Genomic DNA, 25,587 nt, shown 5'->3' with positions numbered 1-25,587 from the left:
AAGGACAAGGGGTTTTGATGTTCAATTTTATCATAATAATAATTCAACACAATTAAGGATCAATCCTGATTTGAGAGTATACATTGGTATATAATTATTATTTTTAATGATCAAAAACATTAAATCTACTCAATGAGTGCTCCATCGATCTGAGGCACAAGAGTAAATTACTTTACATTTTGATGTAGATTGCTAAGTCAAAAGGTGATTCATTTGACATTATTTGTAACATAAAAGGATGGTTTTGCTAACCCAGAAAAATAAAGTCCATTTTTTATAACTACTCAAATTATTGGTCAAGTTTTTAGAATACATTTTTTTAAAATTTCCTAGTAGTAACAACAATAATATCACTGGGCCTTTAAGTTAATTAAATTTTTTAAAAAATTTAAGTGCTCAAATTAACTCAACACTCTTAACACACTTGAAAGAGCAAACTAATATGAGCATATTATGTTTACTGCTTTATGGTAAGGATACACAAGGTTTATATTCATAGAATATGTTAACACTTAAAAACCCTTTTAAATTATGAGAACAATGGTTTTATGCAAAGAAGAACAAAAATTATGGGATCTGCGATAATTACAATGTAGATATCCTCTTTGTCCCCCCTTTCCCATGAAGGAAGTATGGCTCCTTCGCCATTTGCCCTAACTTTTCTGCAAATTTACAAGATTATTAGTAGATAGCAAGTTATAAGGACCACTAATGTAAATTGTCTCTATTTGTTCTGCCTTCTCTAACACTAAGACAGAAACTGTAACACAGAAAATTACCTTCTTCTATATGTTCAATGAATCACTCTAAAACAGGATGTGAGATTTTCCACTGAAACACTGTTCCATCCTAAACTTAGAAATAAACAGAGAAGGCTTCTTTACCAACAACAAAAATGGTTGAAGATATTAAATGTATCTGATTCCAAAATTACCAAATCACTCTCAAAAATCTTCTCTTTTACTTTCCAAGTGAAATATGAGATTTTATTGCTTACAATTCTCATTAGAAGTCTAGTTTAAAATACACTAACATTTTACTACTATATGCTACAGAAGAGAACAAGGGGTTTTGATGTTCCCTCACAATATATCATCTATCAATCAGCTTAAATGAGATCACACATCAGTGAGTACTTGATGAATTTCAGTGGCAGACTGTCTCTAATGGCATCAGTAGACTAGATCTCATGTATATTTTTGCAACCTTCTACACACTGTAATTTGAACACTTTAAATGTGCCATCATAAATGGTATAGTGGCTATGTAAGGGAATGTTATTTAAGGATGATGTATCATGATGTCTGTAGTTTATTTTAAAATGATTCAGCAGAGGAAAAAGTGCATACACAAATAGACATACATATAGGAAGAGAGAGACATAAAGCAAATATGGCTTATAGATGACGTGTATATGGATATTCATTGTACTATTCTTTCAACCTTTTTGTATTTTTGAAAATTCTATGTTTTAAAAGATTTTAAAATGAGATTTTTATATCTTATTGGTTTATCCTTAAGAGTAGATAATAAAAGTTTTGTTTTTAAAACATAAAGAGAATCAAGACCATTCATTTTTCTAGAAATTACTTTTCATAGTTTATTGGGTGTTCCACATTTTCAATTTTCTTCACATTGAGTATTAATGTTTTCCATCTGAACTGCCTATGAATAATTAATACTACTAATTAAACAAACTCGAGGAAATACAAATTCAAGAAAATTACTTAGGCTTTACACAGTATGCTCTTTTTCACTCTACATTTCTCTGGACTTTGCCCACAGTCACTGTTACTAGCTAGACACTAGCTCCATTCAACTCTTCTCTTGAAAATAATTAGGGAGTAAGGCTTTGTCAGCCTGTCATACTTAACATTTATTTCAAAGCCTGTGGGCACTCAAAGTTTACAGTAAGTTTTTTTTAAAAGCTAATAGGGTATATGTGCCTTACAAGAGTCATGAGCTGGTCAGTTTTTTGGTTTTTTTTTTTTCCTGTTTTGGGTTTTTTTAGGGGGAGGGATAGCCCTTAATGAAGAGCTACATAAGCTTCAAGGAACCTCAAAGACTCAGAGAAAAACTAAGAGAATTTTTAAAATTTAATCATAGTGTCTTCTCCTTTTTTCTCCAGATTTTCAGAATATCAACATTTTGTACAGTGGGCATACACAGCCAGTATAAGTACCACCTGCCTCTAAAATTCCTACATTCACTGTCACAGCCACTAAATAAAACAAGGTAACTGAATATTTCTATTCATTATTGCTTTTGTTAGATAATAATGACTGATTTTTCTAGGCATATTTTAACTTGAACAATAAATTTACCATCAGGAAATCAGAAAAATGAGTTTCTTAGGAATGTAGCTCCCACCAAAATGTCACACTTTCATTTGACCAATGATTATCTAAAATTCTCTCTACTTTCATGACATGAAAACCCCCTCACAATATATGCTATTAAAATGACTAAATTTGGAAAACATCTGGCCTGTCAAGTTATTTGGAGGGGCTTGTGGTTTGCAGTGCATTGTTTGAGATAGTGTATTTGGAAGGAATTCACTTATCATTCTCAGGCTTCACAGAGAACTAGCCCTGAAAACAAATGTATGTGGTAGTTCACTGCTGCCATAGAGAATCAATAGCCATCTATTTAATTTGCTAAGACAATGTAAATTAGTAACTTCCAGCCAGATGTGTGATATACACATCAAACAAACTGCAACCTGTTCATTATGAAAATCCTGTCAACACACACAGAGCCACTTGATGACATTCCATCTAAGGCAATTTCCACATTTACAGCTATAAAAATTGTTCTCAGAATTTTTATACAAAGAATTGGAGCTGAGACTCATAAAATGGTAATCAATTTCAGCTTTTCATCTTGTGTGCTTATGTGTGTTTATTTCTCTTTTCATTCAGCAATATAAAACATTCAGAAAATCGTATGCAGTGCTATTATTTCTTCTGTAAATCATTTATCCTCATTACATCTTTTTAATCTGATGTAAAGTTGGGAGCCTAATCCTGCAGCTCTGAAGAAGTGTGTAAAGTGAAGAATGACAAAGTCAACAGAAGAAAGAAAGTACACTTACCCACTGGAAAACAAAACAGAATATTTCAAAATGACTCTAAACATAAATTAAGTTTACCCACTGGGAGGTCCAACTTGCATTCTGATCATTTATATGGGGCTGTGTGACTATATACCCTGCTGTTTGATAAAAAATGATTACTAACCACAGGCACCCACCAGAGAACAGAGTGTATGTATAATGCTCGTGATGTCTCAGACATACAAAGCACCTTCTTAAAGAATGTCCATTTCCTTTCCATGGTAAGCAGACATAATTTTTCACTCTTTAATACTTCTGCTTCACAAAGTGGCTTGTTTTATGAATTATATTTTGCCATTTTCTCTTATGTTTATTTTAATAATGTGAAAAACTGCATTCATTAAAATAGATGGTTTTGTACCCCCAAATATTGGTATGTTTTCTGCTCTGTATTAAAATCCACAGCCTTCTTGTTATTACAAAAACTTAACAGTATCCATTTCAATATCATTTACTAAAATGAAAGAAAGAAAAAGTTTCTTAATAACCAGCTATTTTTCTTGAATACTGAATCCTCATTTAAGCCAAATTCATTTTCCAAGTCTACTGAATTAAATTTTCTTATTAAACAGGGCAAAGTAAATAATCTTATTGCCAAGCATAATATTTCCAACTACCACATTTTAAATTTGCTAATTTAAGAACGTGAAATTAATGTATTCCTCATGGCCAATAGTATAGTCTGATTCAAAATAGCACTTTTTAACCAACATCCTAATGTCAAAATAGCATTCCTACTAAGTGCTTGGTGTGTCAACGCTTCCAAAGTAAATAACTGCTCAGGCTCTCTAAAATCACAAGAATTTCAACCTGCATTTAAAAATTAAAAACAACAACAAGAGGTAACTGCACACAAAAGGGTTCTAAGCAATTCTACTTTCACAAACATTATACAGAACGTGTTTTCTTCACCAGTGGCATACCAGGACATGTGATCAGTCTACAGGGCCACACTGGCAAACAGAAACGATTATCGTTTCTAGAAAGAATAAGGCTCCAGTGTGGTCACCCGGCCGCCCAGCCAGTCTCATCCACAGGTGGCTTCCAGGCCGGTTCCTCACCTAGGGAGGACAGGTCAACAGAAGGGCCCCGCCACGACTTGCAGCCCTAGCTCCGGTGGTGGGGTCTCTTCACATTCTAGAGGTTAAAGTTAGACCCTCCCGGTCACTTAAACCCTCTTTGTGGTTCAGGGACGAATCACTCTCAGAACTCTGAACTTTGATTGGAGACTCTGGTTAAAATTAAGCACTTCAAACCCAGCTTTGAAAAGTGAAACAGATGTCCTGTTTGTTCACTATAAATGGCTCCGTACGTAGGATCCTTCTCCCTCTCTCTCGCGCCCTCTATCTCCCCCTCCCTCCTTTCCTCTCTCTTCCTGCCCTATTAAATTTAAGAGTGCGCTTACAAGGTTAAAAAAGAGAGAGTAGAAATCAAAAATAGACTGTGAAGAGGAAAACTCCTAAACCTTTCTCTGGAACATAAAGACCGCTCTTCATGATGATGAAAGTGCTAGAGCTGTCACCTCCCAGCGCAGTCAGCGCTCGGGGTCAAAACCGACACTACCCAGTGGACCCCAGCCTCGCCTGACGAGACCAGGGTCGCCTGGAGTGGGCCACGGAGTCCCAGACGTGCACTCACGTGAGGACGTAGTTGACGCTGACGATGCAGTGCGGCCTGGACGAGCGGCTGTTGTGCACGATGGTCGCGTAGCTCTGCACCCACACCCAGCCGCCGTGCTTCGCCAGGAACCGGTAGTATTTGGTGGTCACCTGCCCCTTTACCAGCACTGATGGAGAGACAGAAGATGGCTCGTGGTGAACAGACTTGCTCCTGAATCGGCCCAAATGTTATCCCTGGCGGTGGGGAGTGCAGGTCCCCAGGGAGCCCTAAGAGCTGCGCCCAGGCAGGAGGGAGAGGCATCCAGAACATTCCCAAACGAACATTTCGTCCTGTTGAGTTGCAGTGAGTCCTCCGGTCCCTCAAGATTTAAAAAAGAGGGGAACACTTAAAGTTGGGGGATTCTCGAGACTCGATATTTTAACTATGGAAGGTCGGGTGTAGGCATCAACTCCCGGACGCTCACATTCCCTGTCCCGGGAGATTAAGCTCAAAGCAAAGTTGTTTCAAAGCTGCAGTGAGTCAGTGCAAGCTTAAGCCCAGTGGGGCAGCCTTAGATCCCATTTCCATCTTGGGGGAGGAGAGGAGGCGGAACGAGACCCGTCCTGGGAGAACTTCACCCGGGAACTCAGAAACTCCCTCGGCCTGCAGGAGGGCCAGGGGATGATTAGGGAGCTGAGCTGGGGCCAGTCCTGGGGCAAGGCGCGCAGGGCCTCTCCTAGCAACACCACCGACCTTTTCCAACACCGTCCCGCCCCCACCTCCCGGCGGGCAAGGTGGCGTCTTACGCAGGTGGTGGGCGCAGCGCAGGTGGAAGGTGTCGCAGCCGTGAACGTGGTGGTACAGAGTCTTCTCAATCAGGTCCTGAGGTTCGTACCCTGTCAGCTCCGCCACTCTGCGGAGAGTAACCCCCGGGATGAGCGCCGGCTGCGGGACTGCCCCCACCCCGAACAGCCACCGCAGAACTGTGCCCACCCTCAATTCTCAGGGCCCCCTCAGTCACCTCATCCGCAAAACTGGTCGACGAGGAACTCTCGGCGACTGAGCTGGGCCGCCCTCCCGCTAGGGGGGCACTCTGGGCCTGACCACCCACCTGGAGTCCAGGAAGATGAGCTTCATGTCCAGGCTGGCGCGGAACATGAACATGTTGCTGTGCAGTTTGATCTCCGTGACGGCGCTAGGAGGCAGCGAGTGGCCCACGGCCACCAGGCCCACGTTCTGGTAGCAGCCATCGAAAGGGGACATGTCCAGGCTGTACTGGCGGATCTTCAGGTAGCCGCTGCAGTGAATGACCTGAGGAGGACGGGCAAGGCCGGAGGCTCAGCCACAGGCAGGAAACACCCAAAAAGGTGGGAAAGGGACTGAAACATTTGCAGACTTTTCTCGGCCACAAACGCCTGTGCGCCACAGCCGGTGCACTTAAGTGTCCACAGTTATAGGGCTTCCACGTGTCTCAAGGGAGTGACGGTCCTGCCCCACTGGACTCACTTAAGAACTGATGAAAATGTAGAGGCCTGAACCCGGCCAACCCTAATGCATTCAGATCGCCAAGTGGGGCCCTGGGATCTGCGTGTTCGCTGCCATTAAACAAGAAAATCTTGCATTCCAGCTAAAACCCTGGTTCTTAACCTCTGGCGGGGTATCGGGCAGAATCCGACGCTATGAATAAACTCTACCAATCTACCGAACTTACAGACTGTTTCAGATGCTTTACACATCCCTAAGGCCCATTACCAGCCCGAGGTTAAGATCCCCAGCGTTCAAGGCAGTATTCGAACCCACTGAGACGGCAGCAAGCTTAAAACACAGTCTCCAGCTGTTCACAAAGTTTAATGGCCCTTGCCATGCGCCCGGCTGGCGGCGCTGTGACGTTTGGGGCTCGGGCGGGGGAGAGCCGTCCAGGGTAGTCCTGGCTGCAGGAACCCCTCTCCCCACCCTCACGCGCCTCCAGTCCTGCCCCCTTCGCCCTCACGCTGCTCGGTGGGCGCGGCCGCCAGGAGGCGTGGATCTTCTTTCTCAGCCACGCACCTTGTAGCCGCCGCAGGTGAGGCCCGCGTTCCTCTTGGCCAAGACGCACTTCATCCTCAAGAAGAAGGAGCGCTCGATCTCGTACTCTGCGGGGGGTGGGGGTAGGGGTGGGGAGCACGTGAGACAAGCGGCGGCGCCACGGTCCCTGCCATACCTAAAGGAGAAAGAGCTAGCAGCTGACTGCGATGGGTCCCGGTGTCGCTTGCACACGGCTGCCTTACCCTGCACGAAGTGAGAGTGGTAGGGCTGGTGGGCCGTGAGCACCGCTGTCATCTCGTCGTGGTCCGCCGGGTGGATGTATTCGTAAATGCTGTTCCCGGTCAGCTCTACCTGTAAAGAGGTGGGTATCACCGTCTCCGAGGTGGTGGGACGTCCCACGGAGGGGCTGAAAGATTGAGCCAGGGGGTCTGCAGGGGACAGGAGCCTCAGCTCCAGAGTCGATCCTGAGTTCTAATTCCAGTTCTGCCTGCTACCTATTGCAACCTATCTAAGCCTCAGTTTCCTTATCTGTGAGAGGAAAGAATAACAATAGTAAGTATAGTAATAGTAGCAGTAGTAATAGTAACAGCTCCCTGGCAATCTGGTAAAGACATCATGACATAAATATGTAGCCACCTCCCATGGTCTTTGGTTTAGGCTATAGCAGCTGGAAAAGGCATCCAAAAGGGCTTAGGGTGGATGCTAAAGGACAATTAGAGGAAGGGGAAGATCCAGACCTCCTGTCAACTGAGATGTTTTCAGTCCTAGAAACACATAGAAAAGCTTTGGGAAAGCCCCACCCCACCCCGCCCCACCCCCTGCCTCCAGCCCTGGCTATAAATATTGAAGGCTGGAGGTGTGGACCACTCACCTACCTGAGAAAGACCCAGGTGGACTGAGGCTGTCTCAGAGATGTACATGATCTTCCCATCTGGGGCCACCACAAAGATGAAACCATCCAGGGTCTGGGGAGACAGAAACCATTGAATGGAGAGCCCTCTGGGGCATTGGGAGAAATTGGGGGTGGGGGGAGTGATACAGAAGTACAGAGAGATGGAGTAGACAGAGGCTAGCAGGAAGGAGGGCAAAAAAAGAAAGAGAAAACTAGCCACAAGAGTTCTTTTGTTCATTCCAAATTTGTAAGCATGGAGGAAGTGGTGGGTGAGGCTACTGTCCTCCAAGACTGAGGATTCAAGAAATGAACAAAGCACACATAGCTACACATACACAAACATTCTGGGGGAAAACCATAGCCTGTGATAAGAGGTGGGATGGGTACTAAGAAAACCAGAGGTTTCCTGTGTCAGTCTTGGAGAGTTTCATGGTGGGACATTCTATAATGGAAAGCATGCTAGAGGGGCTTGGGGAACAGCGGGCACTGGGAGATGTGGAAGGGCTGGCAGTCTGAAAAGTTTGTAGACAGAAGGCAGTTGGCCAGTGGCTCTGGAAAGAGTCCAGGAGAGGGGGATTTAGGAGATGAGAGTCTTTTGGGGGAGCAAGTCCACACAGAAGTGCTACAGAGTATATGTGTGTGTTTACACTGATGTAGCAAACTGACAGGCTCTCCACGAAGAGAAATCTTAGACTTTCACCGTTTCTTTATTTCTGTGAATGAGGCTTCAGTCCAGGTGGTGGAGCATCGGGATGAGTCAGATCCTGCTCTCAAGGAGCCAGAAATGTATAAGGGACAACAGACCTAAAGCCGATATAATGACCATACAGCTGAATGCACAGTGCTGTGAGGGCCTAGAGGCTGAGTAGCCTGAGACCTGGGGAGAATCAGAGTGGTCAGAGAAGCAGAATTTAGAAGAGCTGTCTGAGCGGAACCTTGAGGAGGAAGCCTCAATGTGAAAAGGGAAGAAGGTCATCCTAGACAGAAGCATGATATATAGAAAGCAGGCATTGGGGGAGAGGAGAGGATGCATCTGGTGTATTCAGGCATGGTAAGTTTGGTGTACCAGAGATGAGACTGAGGAAATACACTGGTGCTGGATTTTTGGAGAGTTTGGGATGTCAGTCTGAGGAATTCAGAGATGCTTTGCAGGTATCAGGTTCCAACAGAGTAGGGAAATAAATAGCAGGCTTAAATGTGTGTGTGTGTTGGTGGTGTTTTTTGTTTCATTTTTCTGGCAGAATGTAGACAGTGACCTATAGGAGGAAAGAGTGGAGATGAGGAAATCAGGGATGGTCAAGCCTGAACTTGGTGGTTCAAGGAAGACAGAGTAGGGAAAGAGTCTAAGATGATTCTGGCTGTTGTGGTTTGTGGTGGTAGAAAGAGAAGCTGAGACTGACTTCAAGATCATTGAAATTTACAGAGGCATGGTGAGTTTTAGTATGAGTGGAAGTCTGGAAGAAGGAGATAGTGAATTCTTGTCTTGGGTATGCTAAATTTCAGGTATAGGCAGATTTCCATTTGGATGTGTCCAGATGGCAGCAGAAAATAAAGGTCTGTTGCTCAGGAGAGGGATATCTAGACAAGCAGTCATGCAAATGTGGGGAAAGGAGTTGATGTGGTGGTGTTGGCTGAGATAACCCAGGAAACCTTGAAGCTGTAAGAGGAGAAACAAAGCTGGAACCTTGGGGAAATGCCAGCATTTACAGTCAGACAGTGGTGGGAAAACCTAGAACAGCAAGCAGAGAGGGGGAAGAATCCAGGAAACTGTGCTACTTTAGAGACTAAGGGAGAAGCAGAATGTCAAGCAAGCCATGTCACCTCCATCCAGTCTTTGCCCAAATGTCACCTTCCCCATGAGGTCCTCTGCAACTGTCTTACCACTAAACACAGCCCTCTTCTTCACCTTCTTTTTGTCCATGGCACCCACACCACTGTTATACTATGCACCTGAATGGATATGCAAGGCTGCTCTCCTTAGAATGTCAGCTCCATGAGGGCAGGGCTTTCTGCCTGGCATACAACTGGACCTCCTGTGTTTGTGGAATGAACGAGGTCAGGTAAGATAAGAGATGAGCATCACTAAGTCCTGTGAGGAGTTTGGGATGAAGATGAGGAAAAAGATTGGGCAAGGACTAGAAGGGGTGACTGTTTGGGTTGTGCTCTCTTGTTTATATTGATGAGGAAAGTTAGCTGGGAATATGGAGGGATTTCGGAGGGGGTCAGTTGCTGAGAGACAACTGATGGAAGGTGTCCCCAAGAAAGGGGAGAGATAGTGCCTTTTAGTTAAATTCAGGGGTGTGGAGGCCAGACCTGGAAGGGAATGCTCACACAGGGCCTCTCTTTGCCCTATGAAACTAAAATCTCTTTTGGCCTCTGGGATTGAAAGAGGGACTGAATAGTGATGAGACTGGAAAGGCCAGGCCACTCCTGCCATGAGATGCTGAGCATGCCTGGCCAGGGAAGGAGGACCATCTGAGAGTCCCCAGTCTGATGCTAAGGCTCCCACGTGAGGAGCTTTGGTGGACTTGAATAACAAGAATAAGGGGGTGCAGGGTGGGATACAAGTGTCAAGCCTAAAAATTCCACGGGGAGTTTTACTATTTTAAATATTTGCTAGGTGACTTACTCGGGCAGTGGACAATTTAAAACGGTGTACACTGCAAACAACGTGGTAATGGGCGCCTCCACAATGGATAAACTCATTACCTGGGGAGGTATGTGTGCTACCGCGAGGGTCCCTGCACGGCCTGGCAGGGCTGGGATGAGGGCGCCTGGAGAGAGGAAAGAGCCCTGGGAGCTACAGGGCGCAGATGAAACAAGTTGTGGTCGCAGCTGCATCCGGAATGTGTGGGCTTAAAGCACTGACGGGCATTTCTACCAGATCCCGGCTATTTCCGGGATAAATTCTTCATTTCGGACGGTTGTGCAGCCGGGTTTCGGCAGCTTGGCCCGAGGACTGCAGTTCCCTCTGCCGAGTGGTGTCAGATGGCGCCCCCTCCCTCGGTTCAGCAGTCCTGATTGTGGCCTTAACGGGCTCCCCTCCAAACCCAACGCGCCCATTGTCACCTGCTCCTCCCTCTCCACCTGGCCAGGAGACTTCCACACCCAGCGAGGTCCGGAGCCTAACATTTTAACTTTATAAGGAGTCGTAGGGACCGCGTGTGAGACGGCCACCTTGGGACAGTTTCCCAGTTTCTGGGGAACAGGAAGCCTGGCTCGGGCCCTCGCACACGTGCCGCGTCAGTACCTGGAGCAGGTGCGAGCCCAGTTCGCGGCCGACGTTGTCCAGAGGGCTGGTCCTACTCGAGTGGCCCCACGCCTCGCCAAGCCCTGTGAAACACAGAGACACCCTTAAAAGATGCACTCCGACCCGGCTGGCGGTTTGAGAAGCAGTTTAGTGGGTCTGTCACCCAGGCAAGCTTTCACACACAACCGGACACCGTCCGGGCTCCCTCTCCACCTGGACCTCGGGAACCCATTGAGTCAACTGCGGCTCCGCCCTCTCAACTCCAAAGGAGTTTAACAGACGTCAGACTCCCTCTCCCTCTGCACTACCGGCCCTTCTCAGGTTGGACAGGGTCCTGGCTGAGCGCCCCACTCACCCACCCTGGCAGCATCCTAAGTGGCCTCGTTTGAGGTCAGTCTGTGCCCAGAAGGGGCCCGACACAACAGCAGAGCGATAACTTTTGTGCAGGTTCACTAATGTGCTTAGAAGGGCGAGGGACACTACTTCTCACCCCAAGTTTCATCATCCTTATCACGAGGCCGAGGGTGTCCACATTTTCAGCGAATACCGCGGCCTGCCCAGAAAGACCTGAGACTGCGGGCCAAGGACAGCTTTTCCTGGTGGGCTTTCTAATTGGCTGCGGGGCTCTCCAGCCCTTTTCCTCCCCTTGGCCTCTGACTTTAAAACGCTTCGGAAAAATTCGTTTGGTTGGGGATGGCTTCCAGCACCAGCTACCCTCCGCAACCCTTCCTCTGCCTTTCCTCTTTCTCCTAGCAGCCTTAACGCGTCCTAACCTCAGGTCCCCAACCCCACCCCAAGAAAAACCCAGGAGCTTTTCTGAAAGCCACTTATTTTCAGGTGCTAAGACCATCTTACAATATTTATGTCCCATTTTGGACATAGGGAATCATTCCTCTTCTCTAATTCCCCGGCATCAACTACTAACAAAGACTGCCCCTTCCTGTCCTTGATGCTATCACCTTAAGCTCTCTCCAGGCTTTGCCACAAATCAGTTCTCTGGTGATGTCTGAAAAATAAACCTCCCTGTATGCCCGTGGCTCATTTTTCAAAATTTAATATGGAGTCTGCTATAGTACCTGTTTTCAGGAAGAAAATGAAAAGTAAGACAGAAGAAACTTGCAGAGGTTAAACTACTTATGGGTAATATCTTCTAACAATGTTGCTGCTGAAATTAACATAACTAGGTAGTCCAATTCTTTTATGCTTCCACCACTGAACAAGGTTAAACGTGATAAAAATTGGGGGGGGGGATGATTTACTGAATTACTGCTTTATGGGACAAATCACTATGAAGTACCCAATGACAAACACTTGCATTGTAAATAGGGGTGGGGGCGGATCTTTCAGAATAAAACACAGAGTTGGGACTCTTAAAACTGCTTCCGAAGCAAGCGATCAAAACCCTGGTAAGGAGTAACCGTGAGCGCCCCTTAAGCGCGAATCGGGTTTTTCTGGATGTTTGCACATCTAAATAAATCTAACGATTTCCCCGCCGCTCTGCAAACACTGATCCGCCCCCACCAACCCCCGCCCTCGCCCAGACTCCTCTCCCTTCCTCGCGTTGAGCAACTCCTCCTGATTCTTCCTCCCTCCCCAGAGTGACTCCACTGCCCTGATCCCTGCGGTCCTCCTGGACAGTTCCGGAGGGCCCTGCCACAGCAGCCGGCACACACACAATCCTTCGCCTTGTTACTTTCCCTTAGCTCCTGCCGTCTGAGTCAAGCTCTATTTCTTGGTTTCACCCCCGATCACACATACCCACCCAGAAGAAGTGGCCGGAGGGTGTAGTCGAGGAGGTCGCACGGGGGGGGGGGGGGGGGGGGGGGGAAAGGATCCTGCCGGTAGAGCTCGGTACTCGGGTGGCGCTGGCCCTTTGACGCTGGGGCCCAACGGAGGCCTGAAAGCCCCGAGCTTCCTGGGGCGAGGGGCCGGGCGCTCGGCGGGCAGGGAGGTGGCCGCAGCCGCCTTGCGTCTGGGATTGTGCCTTCCGCAGCTCCCCAAAGGGTGTGAAACTTGCTCGTGGAGCCAACAAACGCCTATTCTAAAATTACGAGGGTTCTCCAAAGCGGCTGGGGACACCCGGGAGCCGCCTCCGGACCAGAATCATCTGAAACTCCCTCCCCCCGAGCTGAGCTCAGAGTTGAGTACCGGTTCCGAACTCCCGGCCCCAGCCTCGGCTGGTTGTGGTCTCTGGGGGCGGCCTCATTATTATGCGCCTACGAGGGAAAAGCAAGACTTCCCTGCAGGTTAATAAACAGCCGGGCCGGGCACAGGGTGACAGGAGCCTCCCGCGCCGTCTCCTGTACCCCCCCACCCCCTCACCTTTTAAGGAACCTTTTGCTTTCACCGAGCATTGCCTTCTCTTCAGTTCCCGGTTGAAACCTCCCGCACATGGTTGTGTCTGGGTTAATGTTTTATAAAGAACTGGCTGCCTTCCTCTACCTGTTGGGCTTTTCTGACCTAAGATCAGGGCTCTGAGCTCTCCTTTCAGCCGGCCCAGGACACCTTCCAAGGCCGGGGCATGGGTTTCATCTCTCAAAAAGCCGGGGGTAAGGTGGGAGCAGAGACCCCTCTCCCTAGACCCCGTTACCTTCCTCCCGCACTGACGCGCTCCCACCCCCAGTTTCTGTTGGAGAAGGGAGTAAGCTGAGATTTCGTTTCTGCACTTGACCTACCGCAGAAAATTCACAAATCCTTTGATTGTCTGTTTAAAATGAGGAGGAAACCAGCTCCCTTTGCGGCAGGATTACAGTGGGAACAAGATCTAAAGATTCTCTTGTAATTCGGTGAGGCTGAGGGAACGGGATTTTGCAAAGGAGAGAAGGAGCTCTGCGAGGGAGGCGATAACTAAATCGGGTTTTAGACAAAAGGATTTTCCCCAGCTAAAGTGGCCGAAGACAAAGGAAAACATAATCTATTTTGGAAGATTTCCAAGATATGCCACATTAACCTTAGCAGATAAATTTTTCTTCTCCCCACCCCCTCTCCCTTTAAAGTCTGGTTTATCATATTTACATAAGTAGTATTAGAAGGGATGTATCTATTATGGATCTAAAGGACTAGCTCACATTTCACGTGAAACCCCGGGCGAAGTTTCACTGTTGCTTTACCCTCAGTGCGCCGTTGAGCCATTTCCATTTAAATACCCCCTGACCCAAGGATTACCTCAATGGACTGACTGCACGGGTTTTGTAATTTCCTGAAAATGAGATTTCGATTTATAAAACAAGAAACCAATTAGTAACCAAATGAGGCGAAGTAGATCCACTAAAATTGACCTAATCCCACAGGCACAATTTAGGCCCGTTCTTGGCGAATGAATGATGAGCCCCAGTCTAGCGTGAGCCCAAAGCATCATCCAGCTGTGTTATTGCAAGCAGCAAAAATAAATTGATCGAGCTTTTCCTTCGGAATGAGTTTCATACCCTTGACAAAATATAGATTACAGACCAGGTATCTCCTCCTTCACCCAGTCAGGAAGAGGAGGAGGAGAAGAGGTTGTTCTACTGTTTCGCCGCCGCCCCCACCCCCACTTTAATAAATAAACACAGTATCTCAATAGAAAGGTGTTCTCCTTATTGTCCTTCCCGGAAACCTTCAATTCTTGGATGACAGGGAGCTGTCCCATGACCTGACCACAACTTGGTGACTGAGACGGGAAAAGCCCTCGGAGACCCCGCGTCTAACTTCTGGTCCCGGGGGACTTGTCTCAGCCACCTGGTTTGTCCACAGGGCCTCCGCGTTCTCACTGTGCAACCCTTTCAGCCTCAGAGCAAGTGGTATTCGTGTTTCGGCTCCAGGAGCCTCAGCGGCTGGGCTCTTTGCGGCAGAGAGGGACGGAGATCAGGAGCGTTTGGCCCAGACCGAGCGGTCTGGAGCGGTCACTGGGCAGAAGGCTGCTTCGCGCACCGAAACGCACTCAGTACCCCAACCTGGGACGCCTGGCCTCTGGGCCATCTGGCGGGTGTGGCCCACCTTCCGACGACGTTGGTGGCCGCGCGGGGCTGGGGTTTGCCCCGTGCAGGGTCCCGGGCCCCGGAGTGCGCGTGTGCCCGGTGCTCCCCTGCCTGCCTCCGAGACCCCCAGCCGCGCCCAGGGTATCCACTTCTGTCAGTGTGAACCTGGGGTGGAGACCGACGGTCGCAGCGCTGACACTCTCTGGGCGCTGGTTGGTGCTTCGGCCCCTGAGCTAGGGCTTCCCGGGCGGGGCCGAGCCCGGGAGAACACGAACTGCAGGAACGAGGACAGGCCGGGTCCGGCCAGGTCCCGACTAATCCGTGGGACGGACACGCACGAAGCGTTGACAATAGTGTGCGACGGCTGAGAGCCTCACGCAGTATCTCCCCAAGACTCCGGACCTTCGAGGCTGGCCGGGCTGGGCGTCCGAAGACCGGCGCGAGCGAGGCCGCTGGTCCGCTCCGCGGGGCGGGCCTGTCCCGCTTCGGTTCCACTTGGCGGTCGGGACGCACAGCTTTCCGCCTCGGGCGGCATCTTGGCTTTAGAGGAGTTTTAGAGGAGGGCCGGGCCTGGGGGCAGTGGCCCGCGCAGCGCCAGGCTCGGCGGGCGGAGACGCCCTCACGCCCCAGGAAGGCAGAAACATAGGCCCGCGCGGAGCGTGAGGAGACACCGCGCGGAGGCCTCGAGCTGGCGCACTCTCGGCTACCGGGGCCAAGGCGAGCGGGTCACTGGCCGCCGTCGCGGGGAGAGAATGGGCCGCACGGTGGGGATCTGGCCCGCGGGCCTTGGCCTACAAGCCTCCCCGGCGGCGAGGGCTTCGACAAGGTCGCTGTCCCTGGACTGGTCAGAGCCACGGAGGTCGAGTGATACCGTTCCGGAGCCGTCTGCCCAATGGCGCTACCCGAGGAAGAAGCTTTGGTCCTCAATGCTCGGACAATGTTTCAGTGTTTTCTAACTAGGAGGCCCGTTGCAAAATAATTGAGGATTCCCCGTCCCCATGCAAAATTTAAAATTCCGTGGACCATAAACTGACAATGAATGCACAGCTATTATCATAAGGTTTTAGCTGGGACTAAACCTTATTCTCTTGAGAAACACCTGATCCGACAAAGAAATGAGGCAAGAATTCATAGATTTGAATTCTGTGTCCACATTTGTATCTGCAAAACCTGGAATCTGCCAAGATTCCCCCAGATTGAAAAATAACTCCCCCTAGAAATCAGGTTTGTCCCCTGGAAATTTAACCTGATTTTAGTTTCAGAAGAGTGTACCCTGCTTAAAAGTATTCTGCCATAGCTTATCATACCCTGTTTTTATAGTTTTGCTGTTGTTGCTATTGTTACTGTTTTTATTAATGATTACTCCCTTTTCAAAAAAAAAAGTACTTCTTCCATTGATCTGGTCTACAATTTCTAGCACATAAATCTGCCTTGCAAATGCTCTGCCCAGAGTTTAGTTTTGCACTCTACATTTTAAGTCAACATCAAAACTGGAATTAAACAGAGAAACCCAGCGTGGAGCATAAACTGTGCTTAAAGGCGTTTAAATGAGAAAAACTTCTGTAAGAAAATAAACATGGAAACCTAATGCTCAATCATTTCCCCAAGCAGCAAGAAAAACAGCCTTAAATCACCCATCCACGTGGGAAATGGGGCCTCTTTTCCTCTTTCAGTTCTCAGCCTCAAAAAAATACAAAGTGATTAAGGATTTCAGTCTTGAGGTGAATATTAGAGCAAGTGTCTGTGGAGGTTTGTTTAATTATCCTTTTCTTTCCAGACTTTGTAGAGACTCCTACACGGTTACTGATTTCAATTCTGTCATTACTTTTATTTTGCCAAGACATATTGACAAAGAAATGGCAGTAATGTTACCAAGATACTGAATGGCCATAGATTTGAAAACATTTGATCTTTTCAAAGGCCACACTATGCAAGCCACTATGCCCCCAGTAAAAAACTGTATTATAACTGGATAACAAATACATATTTTAGTTGAACTTGTTCTTTTTTGTATACAAATCAAGTCATAACATCTCTCTCTCTCTCTTTTTTTTTAATCTTGCCTCTTTGTCTTTGAGAACACCAAAGACGTATATATCCAGATATGCCAACTTTTCCTTTGCAAGGCTGTTTTAAAATAGAATATGTTACCACTTGGGATATGCAATTCCAATGATTTCCCACTAATTGTCCCAGAGATTTTGTTTTTATTTTTACTATGAAATTTCCAATTTAATACTTTATTCTTAATTATTCCAGGGGCCCATATCCCGTTCTTCTGTTCCTTCTCCCTCGATTTTTTCCCTCAACAGCTCAGTTTTATCTATTGAGATAAATAAAAGCTGAAATTTGCTCCCAAACCAGGAATTTACTAGACTCCTGGGGGCAGGGTGGTTAAGAATTGTATTCAACAAATGGGGGGAGGGTAGCTATATTTTAAGTATCTTTCATTTTTTTCATGTGTAAGTATGGAAGGATTTCTGTTTAAATCTTTTGGCATTACAGGGTATTATAAATAAAATGTAATATGAGCAAAAACAGTAAAATTTTATAGTCATTTTTATGCCTAATAACTGATGCCACCAGATTTAGAATTATTTTAGATTATATACTTTGCAAAATCCATACATTACATGTGATAGCAGGCTTATTGTGATGAAATAGTTACCTTCATCTCACCTTTAAAAATTTGTTGAAGACCTACTATGTGCTAGGATGGTGTCAGGACAGATGTAAAAATGTACTTCATTTTCAAACAAATTCTTTCCATCTCTCCACACTAAAATATATTACCTCCATAAAAAGTGCTCAGTTTCCCCCACTGCATGGACCTAATCTTGCCCACCTTTCTGCCTTCAGGCAACAGCTGAACCCAAATTTGGCACCCTCTGCAGGTTGTGCTTGGTTCTGCGGCCTTGTGATTATTTTGCTCCTGAAAACTGTTGGTTTTATTGTTTGTTGCTGTTGTCCTTTAATATTTTAAAGGGCTGAATCTGGGTTTTGGACTTTTGAAGCTAATCTAGACTCAAAATTAAAACCTCATCCCTAGGAACCAGCTGTCTGGATGACCCTAACTCACCCGGTGGAGGCTTCGGGTGAGTTATGAGCTCAACAGTAGCTGGGGAAATAAATGATGTGCCCAGAGTTCACACATCGTCCATCCCCTCCTCCCCATAAACTCGCACGCATCCAAAGAAGGGAGAGGAAGGAGTGGCCCCTGGCCAGAGCTCTGAAGGAAGGTGAGTGGGGCTGCAGAAAGTACATCGCCTTTAAAGTAGCCACAGGGGACAGGCCTGGCCAACAAGGGGACTCCAGCGGGAGTTTTCACCCGCGCTCTTTTTAAAATTAATGAGAAGTTGACTAAGAGGGTTTACTTTTTGTTCCTCCTATTTATCACGCAATTTATAATTTGTGGAGTTAGCATTAAATTAAACAAGAAAGCTTGCTCTCTTAAAAACAAAACAACAAAACCCAGCCCGATTCCCTCCGGCCGCGCCTGCCCGGGGTCTGCACGACACAGAGGAGCCCCTGGCCCAGCGACTCCCCGGGCGCACTGTCCCTCTGTGTGCCCGCCCGGGAAGCCAACCCGCTATTTTTTTCCTCCGCTATTACTCGCAGCCTCACAAGCAGCACCATATGCTGCTTCTGATCAAACAGCGAGCGACATCGGCACCGATAATTGACGAGACCCGCTAGAAATCACGCAGAAAGGGAGCCCACTGAGACCGCAGGGGCTGACAAATCACTGCTAATAATCCTGTTAGGAACAGAGCGGCCAGCGGAGTTCGCAATAGCTTTATTTTTATAAAGTAGGCGCTGACAGTATAAAGACAACGATATCTCTTTTTTAAACACAAGGCAATGTAGCATAATAGAAATTTTCCCACCGGAAATTCTCAACACAGGTTGAATGGGAAGTGTGTTTTTTTTATTACATAAGTTGCCCCTCCTTCTTTTTTCTCTTTTCTTTTTTAAAAAAACTTTTCAGGTGTGTTAGGTTTTGATTCCTCTCCTCCTGTAGTTTCCAAGGTCAAATGAGATAGTTCAAGGAACTGCTTTAAGACAAAATGACCATAATACTACTAATAGCTTTGGGCTAAAACTCAACTATAAAAGTTGTCCTTTAGTGCTCCTGACTAATTCGGGGGCATGTTTTGCAAGATTTTGATTCAGATAATAACTTGTAGTCAAAATGAAGCAAAGTGAAACTCAAAGCCCAATAGTGATTCTTTCCTTCCCTCTTTTCCCTAAAAGAAACAACAAATTCCAAACATCCAAAATCAACAATAACATAAATCTCTCTGGGTCAAATAAGACGTTCTGGTTTGTAAATAAACAGGGTTCCTTCTCTTGAATTTGTTTGTTTAGTATTCTCTTCTTTACACTTCCAAATCGTCCTTCCCCAGCAAAGACATATCTAAAATATTTTAAAAATCTGTTTATATGTTATTTGAATGTGAGTAAAGGAAAAGATGGGGAAACAGAAGAGAGAGGAGTCCTTCACCTACTGAATATAAATGGTTTTATACACGAGAGTATTCTATGAAGGTTACTTTGTCTTCACACAGTGAATCTTGATAATCTAAATACACATTTTAAATCATGTCAACAGTTCAGCTATTCTAACTTCTAGGCCTTATAAGACAATTTTCCCAGGGATTCATTTGCCAACCTGCCACCTAAAAGATATTTTCTAAGCAGGCAAGTAATCTTAATTCAATCTTATATCTCAGAAAAAATATCAAGCCCAGAGTTGCAAATCAGAGTTAGTCTCAGAATCTGTGACCATCTCAACAACTCAGATAAATTTTCAATAAGTAGTCGAGAAACTGGGTAAATTCAGAACATATTTGTTCATGAACTTGCCTGCTCCTCATCTGCTGAATTACTGACATATTGAGAAATTATTATCTCCATGTACATGGATCTGTCTAGACATAGCAAAAACAGAAGAATTTAGAGGTGTTCCTGCTCTCTACTAGATATAAATCTAACAAGAGGAATTAAAAAAGAAATACATGTTTGGGTTATTAGTACTTCCGACAGAGCCCAGTTATCTAAGTGTTGACAAAAGCACCGTTGGGCTGCTTCCCAATCAAACACATCTGATGGACAGAAGAGAAAGTATTAATGGGGAAGTAGAAAGAGCCACAGAAAGGCAAGAGAAATTCTAAATCCAGCAAAGTCCTTAGTTATTCTAGCATGCTAAACTTCCCTTTGCAGTGAGTGTGTAGGTACATATGCGTGTATTTCTCTGCCGGTAGTGTAGCCATTCACTGGCAAATCCCTTACCCCTTCTACCTTTGAAATTCCACCTGGTCAAAGTCACTTACCTTCTGGGAACACTACTCTCATTTTGAGATAGCTGGTGGTGAGTCTGATTATGGATGCTTTGTCCAGCTGCGAGGTGATAGCTGAGGGCAAAGGCAATAATTTAGCCAGTTCATAAAATTCACTGTTTTCCTTCTCCCTCCTAGTCCGGGCAGCATTTTTGGACTTCTCTTTCATCGTGTCTCGTTCTCCCTTTCTTCTTACAACATAAGTTCCACAGATTCATCCAAAATCAAAAATAAACTTTCAATTAGAGATCATATTTGGCAAAAAAATATAAAGCATGCTTTGACGAGACTTTTGCTTCAGTGTTTTGATGGTAGTGAAAGAACAACGGCGAACGGATTTTTTTTTTCTTTAAAAATATGGGATGCGAATAAAATTGCTGATCCACGGCAAGCGATCTCGACAATCCTGCTGGGTATCAAATGCCGGCGGGAACCCCGAAGAGCCAGCCTTTTCTTCGGTTCCGCGCTGCAAACCCCGGTCCTCCGGAGATCGACATAATAATCCCCGACGGGTTCTCTCAGTCCCGAGGCCTTGGAGGCGGCTCCGAGCCCCTCGGGGAAGAACACGACTGCCGGACCACTCTTTCAGGCCACTGTGAAGACAACAGCATCAGAGCGTCAGACATCTGCGGCTCCAAAATCACTCACGCGCTCGCCCCAATTCTGGGGGAAATGGCCGGGAAGGGCCTCAGCGCGCCTCCGCTTTTCCTTGCCAGACTCAGTGCTTTGGTTGGTTGGTTAAGATCTGGAAAAATCAGCAGCGAGACTGAGTCCCCTGCAAATAATATTCGCCTTCTCTCACCCCCGTCAGACACATTCTCCAGCCCCCTGGGAAGTTGCCCAAACCACAAAACACAGGTCTCTGGAGACTCTTAGGAGCCCCAGGCCAGGCGTACGTTCCCAGGAAGCCAGGTTTCTGCAAATCAGAATTTCTCCGCAGCGCTCGGGCGCCTCTCGGTCCCCCCACTTTGGTAGGTCCGGAACTTGACTCTAACTTGGGTCTCAAGTCTCAGGGATTCCTCAAAAAGTGGCACTTATACATCGAGTCCCTCGGGACTGCCGAGGAGGCGACCCAGCGCTTCCCCTGCCCAGCGGGGGCGGCAACACGCCGGGCACGGCAGCGCCAGGTTAACAGGTGGCACATTCGCGACAGCCCCTCGCAGGCACCGGAGGGCGGGAGGCTCCTGGCCTCTCCTCCTCCGCCGTGGAGCCGCGGGCGCCACTGGGCGGGCGCAGGGCATATTCCACTTCACCTACCTTCAGTCCCTGCCGGCGGCAAAGCATGCGGAGGCGCCCACCTCTTAATTGTACTCATGCCTACCGTCCAACTAAGCCACTCCGCGGGCCTCGCCGCTTCCCACTAGCAGAGAGGAGCAGAGCGCGTCCAGGCTCTCTCTTCTTCTCTCGGTCATGAATTGGGGGATGGGTGCGAGGGAGAAGGGGGGAGGATTCGGGCTTTGGGACGGGCGAGGTGGTTTTAAAATCCTCCTCCTCGGTAGTTGTTATGAAGGAAGTATTATTGCTAATTGGAAGCCGAAAACGCCCCCCTGTAACTTCTTTATGGCTTTACAGGGTTTAGCTTCAACTTCGCTCCAGGGCTCCCTCTCTCCCGCCCTCTCTTCATGCCACTCACAACCTCCTCGTTTCTGATTGGCTCGGTGCGTCTCGGGGTGCGACGCTCATTGGCCAACAGGCCTGAGTGACGCGTGCACGATCCGAGCCTCCCCGCCCCCCGCCCCCCTCCCAGCCGCGCGCCCTGGCTCTCCGCAAGCCGCCTAGCTAGCTGCGTGGCCGTAACGCTCCAACTAGCCCCGGGCACGGAGTCTGCGCTGCCCCTCAGCAGCTGCTGCTTTTGGCCTCCTGGCTCTTGAGGGCGATGTGCAGAACCCACGCTCCCCTCTCTCCCGAGGGTCTAGGGGCTGTGCACTCACCCCTGAGCGCCGGTTCCGCAGTGCCAAGGGCGCCCCAAAGCGACTGGCAGCGGCCTCCGGGCCTCAAAGGTCGGGACCGTGGGCAGGGGCTCCCCACAGGCGAGGAGGGAGTCGCTCTGGCTGCGGGAAACGTTTGCCCAGAGGCCAACCAGCCGGCTGCTCCCTTCGGCCGGCAAGTCGCGGGGCTCACGGCGTGCTTAGGGCCGGTGGGTTATATTTTCTTGTTCGCATCTCTGAATTCATCGCCAGAGAGAATAAATATACCCATCTTTAAATTAATCCCAAAGAGGAGCGTCTTTTTCGAGATGGGTCGAATATGGGGGCTGACTTGTTCACCGTAGAAAGCTCAGTCTCGGGGTTTTCCTATGAGGAGCAGTTAGGGGACACTAGAGGAAAAGAGGTTACACTTCAGGCCAAAATAGAGTCGTTGACATAGAGATATCTCACAGCGATCTGTTACCCTAATTCTGGGCGAAGATTTTTGTTGTTGGGTTTTGTTTCAGGAAACCAAAGTCCAACACCAGTATTCCTTAACGGAAGGATACAGTCTGCATGAATGAATTTACAGCATTTACAATCCTTTACAGGAACCGTTTAAACAAACGCTTGTAAGTACTATTGCTGACAAGTTCTTTTTAAGAGAACCTCTAATTTGAATCGCCTTCTCTGTCATCTGTGGATTTAAAAAACAAAACAAAACAGCAACGGGGGAAAGTTCCTTCGCTCTGGAAGATAATTATTGCTACTTGCAAATCACTCTCTACAGAAGCGATTCCTTGCTTCCTTTTGGTGCTGCTAGTGGCTGGGGTCGCACACAGTCGGACACGACTGAAGCGACTTAGCAGCAGCAGCAGCAGCAGTGGCCACTTAAAGGCTCCCGGAGGTCGGCTTGGAGGCAGTTGTTTTATCAGCGATAAAAGAGAACACTAGTCATGTTGCACTCCTCCTTTGTGGCGATAATTGCCTCGGAGAAAATAGACTCTGAAGAGGGGTGTGTGTGGCATCCTGCTGATATTTGGAACAAATTTAAGAGTGTTTGTTCAAAAATATATACATCCACCGCCTCCTTGCAGCCCAATGGCAGTAAGCTTGAAGAACCACAGTGGGAGAGTCCTGGGGATATTTACACATCTGGGAAACACCTGGCAGGAGGAAGTGGTGAACGTTCTGGACAGGAGGGGTGAGGAACTTTTTTGTAAAAGAACTAAATGTAGAGACGTTATAGGTGTTCCCAAACTGGAATCCAGCAAATGGACTCTAATCTAGAAGGAGGAGTCATTTCCCCAGAGGCTGTAGCCACTTAGAAACCTGGCTCTGGGCGGTTCAACCACCAAGTAATGCTCTCTTATGAATAGGAATACACAGAGAGATGTACTGGAGCTCACTTATACACAAGATTCTGGAAAGATCAGATTAGATCAAGCTGACTCGTGCCAAAAAAATAAAAAAAGAGGGTGTTTGGAAAGGGTGAAAGAACCTTTCTTGAGAGCCTTCTTTCTCCCCACTTCCCCAGCCCCCAACCTGGACAGATCTTAGGAGTGAAATGGAGCGGCCAGATGAAGCAATGATACTTCAGGGGTAAAAAGCATTTTTCTATTCCGACTGTTCTAGAAAGGATTTCAATTAAGTCGACGGTTATCGTAAACCCTATTTCCGCTTCAAACAATGTGCAGAACTGTTGGACCTCTACAGCGGTCCGAAACCCTTGCCCACCGCTGGGACTCCGAGGGGTCAGGCAGAGCCGACTTCCCATACAGGGCGTGTTTGGCGCCAAAGAAATGGAATGTTTTGCCTTTAGATCAAGATCAGTATGGAAGTCTTCACACCAAAGAGGACGTCCCGGAGGTGGTGAGGGCCACTCCAGTGTCCCAGTGAAGCTCAGTAGTCGATGAACTGAGAATGTGTCCTTTAATAAACAAACTGAATGCAGGGCCATATGGTGACGGCCCCCTCGCTAAGTCCTCCGCACACAACTGTCTGAGCCGAGTTTACCGAGAGAGTGAATTAGCATGGCGACGTAACACCTGTTTTTCTAATCTTTGAACCCGGCTGGAGTAGGAACGCGGCTCTGGCACTCCCCCGCCCGGCGACCCTGCCTGGGGCCCCGTGGGCACCAAGCCTGTCGGGCAGGAGCCGCGACCTCGGGTGCCTCCCACGTGCTCTTAGGATCCCTGCTCACCTCTAGCAGGGGTAATTTTAAACCAGCTTCTTGAGGCTAAGAGGCTAATCCTACCCACTTTTTTGACGATTTAAGGGGGAAAGCCCCAGAAAGGAAAAAGATGGGCACACGGGACCCACCAACACCAAACGGGAACCGTAAGAGGCTAGGCCACCGCCTCCTTGCGCGGGTGCCTCAATCTGCAGCCGTCTGACGCCCGGGCACTGTCTATGCTACCCCAGAACCCGGTCCTGAAGCGGGAAGAAACCAGAACCGATTTATAAACAAACATCTCCCTCCTTCCCTCGCCATCCCTGCCCCCCGCCTTTTCCCAGGAGAGCCAACAGCCTAGAGTGATAGTAACATCGTGCACTCGAGGTTCCCTTCCGAGATAATCCCAGGTTGCACGGATCCTATCCTCAATGGGCCTGGATGCCAAGATGCGCAGAGGTCCAGGGCTCAAGTTCGGAGTAGAGGGAGAAAGGCGTGCCCGCCGTGGCCGAGCCGAGAACCTGCGGAGTTCCGCGCGCTAAAAGAGGATCCTCTGAGGACCTCTCGCCTGCTCAGGCAAAGAGCAATCTGGAGAAGCTGAGTTGGGTTGTAAACGAACGAGTGAACGCCCAGCTGAATTCCGGTGCACACCAAGGAGCCTGTTTCAGCACAGAGGCGTCGACCCCTGCTTCGGGCACAGACTCCCTCATGCCTCTGGAAACTCCTCCCTGCGCCCTGCTGCTTCAAAACTAGACTGCTGTCTCCCATGCCGCCCGCATAACGCTTAAGAAAAAATAAAAAAGACTGCTAGGGACTGACATATGCACTTTTACACTCTATCATATCACATATACACAATCGCATAAAGCACTTCAGGCACGGATTTTACTCAATGGCCAAGGTCAGGATGAAGGATATTTATATTCAAGATTAAAATTTGAAGATGGTAACTTAAATATCTCAGTATGTTATATCCAGATATTCACTGTCTATTAGTGGAAAGGAGACTTTATCTAGGGAAATATTAATGTCTAGGGAAACACTAACGTTTTTCTTCTTCCATGTACGTGAATGAGTGTAGCCTCATTTTATTACCAGATTTAGTCGTTGTGATGTTGACGTATAAACAAAGGCCCCTGACAAATTTACCCCCCCCCCCAGGGGTGAGTCTGCTAGAAAACAAAGACAAGGAGGAACCTCCAAAAAATAGGGCAGTATTTAATCTTTCTCAAATTATTGTAAGTATATTGTAAGTATTCCTTGTTTGATCAGGATGTTTGGGAAAGTATAACTTATTTCATGAACAAAAAACAGCTCTCTTCCGAGGTCCT

General features: G+C 47.6%; 1 protein-coding gene across 2 annotated transcripts in view; it reads right to left on the bottom strand.

Moving 5' to 3' along the window:
* Positions 1-21,908, bottom strand: part of SIM1 (SIM bHLH transcription factor 1) — a 70,382-nt gene extending 48,474 nt beyond the window's left edge. The window contains exons 1-9 of one of the 2 annotated variants that reach the window (XM_061427742.1): positions 21,434-21,908; positions 20,171-20,769; positions 10,882-10,964; positions 7,615-7,704; positions 6,982-7,090; positions 6,761-6,846; positions 5,826-6,025; positions 5,521-5,627; positions 4,754-4,901 (exon numbers count right to left, since the gene is read on the bottom strand). In XM_061427742.1, the coding sequence (XP_061283726.1) occupies positions 4,754-4,901; positions 5,521-5,627; positions 5,826-6,025; positions 6,761-6,846; positions 6,982-7,090; positions 7,615-7,704; positions 10,882-10,964; positions 20,171-20,345 (998 nt within the window). In that variant the 5' untranslated portion in view covers positions 20,346-20,769; positions 21,434-21,908. Of the gene's footprint in view, positions 1-4,753; positions 4,902-5,520; positions 5,628-5,825; positions 6,026-6,760; positions 6,847-6,981; positions 7,091-7,614; positions 7,705-10,881; positions 10,965-20,170; positions 21,311-21,433 lie in introns of those variants that run through there. The other variant, XM_061427743.1, reaches the window with a different exon arrangement.
* Between the last annotated feature and the right edge of the window lie 3,679 nt (positions 21,909-25,587).

Source organism: Bos javanicus, chromosome 9, assembly GCF_032452875.1.
Source record: "Bos javanicus breed banteng chromosome 9, ARS-OSU_banteng_1.0, whole genome shotgun sequence".
In the NCBI taxonomy this organism is placed as follows: Eukaryota; Metazoa; Chordata; class Mammalia; order Artiodactyla; family Bovidae; genus Bos; species Bos javanicus.
The sequence above is the reverse complement of the archived record's forward strand: the minus strand, read 5'-3'. Positions and strand labels throughout refer to the sequence as shown.